The 8,354-nt window shown below is 43.2% G+C and overlaps 1 protein-coding gene across 1 annotated transcript; it reads left to right on the forward strand.

The window, feature by feature from the left end:
• The first annotated feature begins 1,983 nt into the window (after positions 1-1,983).
• Positions 1,984-4,916, forward strand: LOC133925456 (uncharacterized). The gene is made up of 5 exons (XM_062371381.1): positions 1,984-2,170; positions 2,268-2,341; positions 2,432-2,550; positions 4,040-4,123; positions 4,814-4,916. The coding sequence occupies exons 1-5, from the start codon at positions 1,984-1,986 to the stop codon at positions 4,914-4,916; spliced, it is 567 nt and encodes a 188-aa protein (XP_062227365.1).
• Positions 4,917-8,354: the final 3,438 nt, after the last annotated feature.

Below are 8,354 nucleotides of genomic sequence, written 5' to 3' on the forward strand. Positions count from 1 at the left end.
GCTCACACAACCCACACTCTTACAGGAGACACATTCATCCCTTGCTAACACACTTTGCCTTTACGCCTTCGACTTCTCTTTCATCTTCCTCTGTTTCTTCTCTGTAGTCGGTTCCACCGCCGTGCCCGTGACACCTTCCCTTCCCTTCCCTTCCCTTATGCGTGCCCAGTCTGTCCGTCCATCTGCTCCCGCGGCGGGCTTCGGCTACTTAGGTCCCGCTCAAGGGGAAGTGCACTGCTGCTTTCCTAATTCCTCCTCTCCGGCGCCGGCAACTGCAAATCTACCGGCAAAATCTCTCTCTCCTACAATCGAGGGGGGTATTTGACGGTCAGATTTCTCTCTCTCTCTCTCTCTCTCTCTCTCAATGGAGTGAAATCCTGTTATGGTGTCTTTCATAGTACTGACAACGAAACCAAGAATCCAACCTCAACTCTTTTCGTCTCGCCCCCCCCCCCTGCCGTATTCTGTTTCTTGTTGGGCTACTGAGATCAAAGCTAGGGAGTCAGAAAAGATGAGTTTTTTTTATTCCTCCGTCTCTATCAAAAGGGTCTTTATTTTGTCTACCTAAAAGATGAGATGCCCCCCCCCCCTCTAAAGTTGCTGCAATGAGAGTGAGGGCGAATGAAGGAGACAAATCTCAGTTTTTGTGGTTATCTACAGGGACATTCAGTGCCAAAAACTGTGAGGTTTTTGTAGCCGCACTGCTACCCCTTTCTTAATTTGGGGGTTCTCTACTTGGGTCCTTTGAAAGTGCTACCTTTCTTATTCCTGCCTCTGCCTGGTTTATACCCCATCCCCATACCACATGGCCAGTGTTCTAGTCTCTTTTGCTTTGCATCATTGCATTTGCTCTGCAAGTTATGTTCTTTTGTTATCTCATATATTTAAGATTTTTTTGTTTCATGGATGGATGAATTGAATAGTGGTATAACTGAATAATTGATGGGTTGCAACATTGCATTTGTTCTGAAAAATAATAATAATAAAAATAATGGCATATACGCTTATTCAGAAAGAAAAAGTTCATATGATTTAGAGGCATAATAGTCATTACACACTCAAAAGAAATAATATACCGAAAGAAAATCAGGATTGCCAAAGGGCCAGCTTCTCTAGCTAGCGGATTCTGCAGGCAACAATTTCTTAGGACAACCAGCTTCTCCGTAAAGCTCCTCAGTAATAAGCTGTCCCAAAGGGGGTCATAAACCCTCATCCCCTTCGTCTTCTCCGTCGGCTAGCGGTGGCGGCGTGATTGCCCGAGGCAGTAGGCCCCCTATGTCTCACGCTGTCCCCCCTCTTTTGCTTCTATTCGTCTAGGGTGAACTATGCCTAACTTTTATGTATTTTCCTCTTGATTGGTTTGCTGCAGGAAGTTGTTCTACGTTAGCCGCCTCAGATTGTTTGCTGGGGTGTGCGAGACTACTAGGACACCATGGATGGTACGCGCGCACTATCTCTCTTACTGTTTCCCTTTTTTGTTACTTGACGTGCGTTGTCCCATGGCAATTTTGTGGAGTAAGTTGTGTTTTGCATAGAATTCACAATTGGTGGTTACTGTGATTAGTATGAGACCGAGAGTAGTTCTGTCGTTCGTTCATAGGTGACTTAAGGTGCCAAGTTGATTTTGGAGGTAGAAGCTGCAGCTCGATAGAATAGCATGTACTCTGCTATTATGGTTGCACTTGAACTGTGGTAAAGTTTAATTGCACAAAGAGAATAGAAGGGGGAACAATGTGCACACCGTTCTGCAGCATATCAAACAAAAAGGTTTTTCCTATTCACAAATGGAATGACTTCCAGAGCTACGAATGATAAAAGACTGCTCTTTTCATTGGTTATGTAAGAAGTAGATCTATGCTATCAAAGTACAACAAATACGTAGGCAAACAATCAGATTCAGTTTATAGTCAATATCACACAACTTTGCTGAATTCAATAACAGCTTGCAACTGTGTGCAGAAAATATAGCTGATGCTTGTGCTGATGGTGTCAATATGTCATTATTATTTTCTTATAACAGTCGATAAGCAAGACACGATGGAGGAGACCATCCTAGTTGGTGATGATCTTATGCGTGGGCCACCATCCCCTGTCATACCAAAAGAGATTGCATCACATGTCCTTGAAGGTGTTGAGCTTTGTGATGGTATACTCAAGAATCTTTTCTTATGTGAGTAGGTTTCTCTGACATTGGAATCATGTTTCTCTTATTAAATATGCATTATGTATGAAAGTGTTCTAAGGAAAACATCGTTTATATTCCCCAGGCTTACAAATCAATGATATTGAGCCATTCTGCCAAGATGAAATTGTGCTATACCGTCAATGTGCTGAGAAAAGGGTTAGTTGTTAAAACCATTTGAAGCTGTAGTGTAGTCTGATTTTATTTGTTGTTTATTCAATCATACAACATTGTATCTTATCGTTACAGGACAAGGAAATAAGAGAGAAGATGCAAGATAGTGAATATAAACTGGGTTTCTCGATGCCCCTGGAAGAAGCAAAGGATAGAGCTACCCAACACCAATCAGAAGTCACGTTGCTAGGAAGGTAGCCTAATAACTGGTGTTGTTGTTCTGTAAACTATCATACTATCATCATGTGATTAAAGGCTTCTTAAATGATACTCATATCTCCTAGATGAAACTTCAAGGTTTATTTATTTCCTTATCAGAGATTTAAGTGAAGTGGTCCATTCAACAATTAATGTCTTTATATCAAATGCTCTGTCCTTCGGAATTATTTTCCAACCTGAACTATTAAACTAGATAAGGAGAGTAAAGTGGCAGGGACATGTACATGTGAGTTTTCCTTTCCTCCTTGTTGATTTGGAGAATCCAACATTTTAGCCATTCCTACTATATCAAGTGGATATTGATTTTAGAAGCTTCTCCAATATCTGATTTCAGAAGCTTTGCTAATATATGATAGTGTTTGTAGAGATTTAATTCAACCTTCTATCTTGATCGGTTGTCTAAACTCCATGTCATACGAAATATCGTATGGATGTGGTTTCTTAGCAGTTAAATGCTTTCTAGTTTGAAATTTCATCCCTTGATCGGTTAATCGGTTTGATGGCTACACACCAAACAACTATCTGCTTTCTTCTTGCTTCGATAGTTATCATACCTATTAGACATAAATAAATTTCATTATAGCAAGCTTTAATATAGGAAATGAGCCCTATATGAGCAAAAACTTATGCGGCACTACAGAGGGTGAATTTGGTAGTTTCTGGAGAGAGAATGGTACTAAACTTTCTGGGAATGCTGACAGTGACTTCTAGTAAGTTAAGTCAATCCACCCTAAGGGTTCAGGCTCTAGCTGCTCTCAATGTATGTTAGCTTTATTCTGCCAAATACATATTTTCTTCTACTATACTTATAGACCAAGTTTCTACTTGACCTCATAGGGCTCGGTGACTGGTGCAAACATAAGTGTTAAAAAAAAAGAAAATGGTCAGCATAAACAACGATATACAATACGCTTAGTATTGTATATTCTAGCCCTCCTTAGATGCTGGAGGAATTTTGTGACTTTTGAGATAATGCATGGTTCCTGCTTGGCATACTATGGGCAGGTGCTGCTAGACTTCTATATGCATTATTTGTTCCAGTGAATAGTACTTATTCTGTTATTCCAGACATCCATGTTTCTTTAAGGAGGTCAAGCACGGGAGTTAATCGCTGGAAACTAAGAGAGATAATAGTTAGGGTGGATGTGTACTCATAATTGCTGTAGAGAGATTAAATAAAAGAGGGGCGATAGAGATAAAAAGTCATTAAATCTACATATGAGCCTGCTATTTTAAAATAATATTACAAAAACTACAGGCCTTATATTTTGAAATGGAGGGTGTACTGAATAATTACAGTTCTTTTGCTAAGAAGAACATTTGTGTTATTGATAAGATACACTTTTTTTCTTGTTAGTTACATTACAATAAACAGACGGAATCATCAACCATTTTGAATTTTCTATTAATTAATAAACAATTCCTTTATTTTTTGCTTGCATCTGTTCTTCTACTTCTTTGTAGGCGAATGATTCTTGCTAGTGGACTTGAGGGTATGGAAGGATTTCGCCAAAGATGGAGCTTGCATGGACAGCTCGAAGATACAAGGTATTTTTTTTTTTAACTCTGTACCAGTCATGTACTAGCTTGTGTGCAGTTCTGCTACTCTATAACGAAAGAATTGGCTTGTAAAAATGAACTATGAGAACATAGTGGTCAATTGTTCTTACCCATCTTCTGATTAATGGCATGGTGTAATTCACTCAAATTCAGTAGCTTCTTAATTCAAATCCAGATGATGAATATAAGTTGCAAAATCAAACATCTAAAAGGATCTTATCATCTTTCCTTAGTATTGTGAGCAGAAATACGCTGCAATCACGAACATTTTGTTTTACCGGATGCAATCATAAACATGCAAGAAAACTTAATAAAGTGTATGAATATATGTCATAGCTCAGCTCAAGTGACTCAATACATTTTGTAATGGACACACTTGTCCTTTCATCACTGTCCATTTGCATTTCTATGTCACCTTCTTAATTGATATCCCTAGTTATTATCCGTTGTAATTTTTGTCCTCGTATTATCTGCGTAGCATGCTGTAGAGAGTTGACCTACTGTGGTTATTTGAGCTGCAAGTTACTGAACACAGTAATTTGTATTGTTACGGAAGTGCTTCAGTGCTTGCTTCAAATGAAATTGTCTATTATTTGAGGGCAGCAATCAAACTTATTTCGTCTATCTGACATTGTCAGCTTGTGTTTTTAGTTCTACTTTACAATCTTGTCTTTGCAGGAAAAGGCTAGAAGCACTGAACCGTGGCATGGCAAAAAGAGAGAACCAAAGTTCTACAGGGGAAGGGACAAAACCTCCAGCTAGGAAGAGGTGGTTCTTTTAGTAGGTTAGTATCTTTGTTTCCCGACTTCCAAAATATTGTAGCTTAAAGTATATTAATTGTGATAGTACTCACCTATTAATTTCCAATGTACTCTGCCTCCAAACCAGCCATTGTATTTGCTAAAGAATGACTTTGCTTATATGTAGCTGCAATTTTGAATGTTAAAAATGTGGAAATCAGTGAACCGCAGACCTTGGAATTATTGATCATAATACACATATATCCCAGTTTGTGCCTTGTGGCCTTACAGTAACTGATGAAATTCTCTGGCCAGCATCTGTTTGGATTGGGGGTATTTCATTGGCATCTCTTCAAAGAGTTAACGACAGTTCGGATTGTTTCCTTATCAGTGGAGTAGGTTGGCTAATACACTCAACCCGGTGCAAGCGTTATGTAGGATCTGCAAACTAGGTAGCTCCATCCAGCTGTGAGCCTGTTTATTTTAGCTGAGAATTATAAAAAATAGTTTGTAAATTGTGATTGGTAAAAATGTAGATTGTGAAAAGTTTTTAGATTGTGTATTTAAAAAATTTTAATGGACAGTTTAGTAAAATGAACTTTCATAATTTATGACAAACTTAGGGGTATCAGATTTTTAAATTCTCATAATCCAATAAACGGATTGTAAAAAGCTTGGCAAAAAATTATCAGTTTGCTTTGGCTTTAGATGTAAAAGCTAAAAGCCATAGACTGAAGTCGAAACAAACAGGTCTTATATTGATCCAGATGTTGTAGATAACTTATTAGGTTTCTTTGAGCAGCTTCATGAAGCAAGGTTGCAACTGGTAGAGCTATAATATGTTGAAGCAAGGTTGCAACTGGTAGAGCTATAGTATGTTTACAATATGTGCCTCTAAGGTCGTACCCTACGCCTCCCTCCAAAGATTGTACCGTACTCATGTCTATTGCCACTCAAGATTACACCTTACTTTGAAGATTCTTTTTTTTTCTTTTGAAAATGAGATTCCTTTGTTTTCGCTATGGTATATATCTATATTGGATATGTGTCGAATAATTGTACGGAGTTAGTTACGTATAGGACTTAGAGTTGTATTAGCGGTATATGGCGGAATCCTAGTAAGACTCTAGTGGAATCCTAGTAGGATTGCTGTAACTAAGCCTCCTCATAAATATGAGAGGAGGGCTGCTATTTGTAACCATGACGGCATAGCGACAGGTTCGCAGGGGGCAGCAAGTCTGCGAAAACCCCAGGAAGCGGCCAGTGTTGCTAGTTAGGGAGGAGCGCCCGTAGTCATGCCCCGGGGATGTAGGCTTCGGCTGAACATCATTAACAAATATCGTGCCTCTGGTGTCGTCGATGATCGTGTGTATCATCTTGATAGATCCATCCGTTGCTTCCGTTGATAGCTTTTTTCCTAACAAGTGGTACCAGAGCTATAGTTGAATTGGATCTAGAGACGTTGCATGGAAGATCACGCAGAGGTGCGAGGACTATGCTTCTACAAGGCGTCGTGGAACGCACAGGCAGTGCATGCGGATACGGCGCAAGGTGGAGCGATATGACGGCAGCCACAGCGCACAGCGGTGCGCGTAAACTACTGCTGCGGTGGGTCAATGTGAGCGTTGGTGAAAGTTGTCGTCTGGTGCGGCACAAGGCGTGTGATTGGCGCAGACGGCGCCGTGAGGTCGTCGCGGCGGCCAGGAACACAGGGTCCCATGAGTGTTCGTGCGGGACTCGAGCGCGGCACTGGCAGTTGGGCTCGGTGCGGAGACCTGCGAGGAGGCGTGGCTGCAGTGGTCGGCGAACGGCGAACGCGTGGTGCAAGGACGCGCGACGGAACGTCAGAAGGCGTCGCAGACCGTGGTGAGTACGATACAGGCAGGTGCATGGGAGGCCGGGACGGGTTGGTCGATCAGCTCGGTATCTAGACAACATCGTGGCGTGAGGTGCTGGGCTCGGACTCGAGTACGATGCTGCCACTGTTGGACTCGGACTCGACTACGTCGTGGTGGTGCGGTCTGTAGCTGGCGTGGCATGGCCGGCTCCGGAGCAGAACGCGGCCTGCATGGCCCAGTCGGAGAGAGTGCCTAGGCAGGGTGGGACGTAGCCGGCAGCTCCGGAGGCTGGGCAGGTTGGCACGCGGGGGCATCCGAATTGGTCTGTCAGGTGTGGCCAAGGCCGACCGGGGTGCACGATAGCGTGCAGAGCAGGCCAGTCAGGGCATGTTGGACGTGCGGGCGGCTCGGTTTCAGTAGGAGACGTGCAGCCCGGAGCCTAGGTGGTTGCATGCGATTCTAAAAAAGGTATAGGCTTGCATGCATGCAATGTTAGGTGTATGGGGAACATGTGGGGCCTACCATGAGGTGCATCATGCCTGAAGGGCACCTGTTGATGCATGGTGTTTCTTTTTCCCACGGGAGTTTGGACCTGATGCATGCAATGGTGGGTTCGCGCAGTGGAAATTTGACGACGACAGGTGGGTTCAGTAATTGACTCGGTAGACTGTTCGCGGCGAGGATGGATAGTCTTATATTCGGTGAGGTGAGATCGAGGTTTTGATCAGGCGTCAGATGGATTGGCGTACAGGTGACAAGGTGTATCGTGCGGACATGCACAGGGGTGCGCATGTGTTGGAGTGCGACAAGAGGTTGCAAACACGAGGTGCGCATGTGCTGAAGCGCAACAGGAGGTCACAGACGCTAATGTTTTTTGCAACAGACAAAGGAGGAGAGGCAGTTGACCGGTTGGCCAGACCTCAGGCTGGTGTTGCGGTGCTCGGTGATGAGCATGGGCTATCGATGGTGTTTGGTTGTGGTGCACAAAGCGACTGATGAGAGTTTGACAGTGGTGGTCGGACAGTTTGCGGGCACATGGCAAACGGTCCAGGAAAGACTGACGGACAGTTCACTTGGAGGGTGAACATACCGTGGTGCAGGGCGGACAGGCTAGTGGCGACAGGCCAGTCATACCGCGGGTAGCAGAAATGATGAGACTGGCAACAATGACATAGAAGCGTGAGAGCCGGTGGTGGTTATTTTCTGTGGCGTGGCAACACATGGCGCGAGCTCAGGATGCAGGATGGCATTGGAGAGAGCTTGTGTGTTTCCAAATCAGCAAGGGCGCGGATCGATTTGAGTTGTACGCGTACGGATTTCTGAAGTGTGGATCGATGGGCGTGAAGAAGCTTCAAGGGCTGAATTGGAAAGAAGTATAGATTATGGAGATCTTTACTTGCAACTGGAGTAATCTGGTTGGTCTGGGACTGCAGGAGGCTACGGTGTAAGACGTCAGAGAATCGTAACCTAAACAGTCAGGTAATGGAGTAATGCTAATGTGTCAATTTCTATGTGTGACTTGGAAAGCAACAATGAAGTTCTCAGTATCAAGAAGCAGTCAATTGGGACCGTGGATGTCGGATTCAGTTGGTTTTTTCATGTGACGCCCATCAGGGAGCAGTTTCCTTCATGAAATCTGGT

This window comes from Phragmites australis, chromosome 7, assembly GCF_958298935.1.
Source record: "Phragmites australis chromosome 7, lpPhrAust1.1, whole genome shotgun sequence".
In the NCBI taxonomy this organism is placed as follows: domain Eukaryota; kingdom Viridiplantae; phylum Streptophyta; class Magnoliopsida; order Poales; family Poaceae; genus Phragmites; species Phragmites australis.

Excerpts from the sequence above, each read along its gene's own strand:
- LOC133925456 (XM_062371381.1), top strand. The coding sequence starts at position 1,984 with ATGGTGTCAATATGTCATTATTATTTTCTTATAACAGTCGATAAGCAA. Across the intron at positions 2,171-2,267 it reads ACTCAAGAATCTTTTCTTAT|GCTTACAAATCAATGATATT; the intron begins GTGAGTAGGTTT and ends TATATTCCCCAG. Across the intron at positions 2,342-2,431 it reads GTCAATGTGCTGAGAAAAGG|GACAAGGAAATAAGAGAGAA; the intron begins GTTAGTTGTTAA and ends TTATCGTTACAG.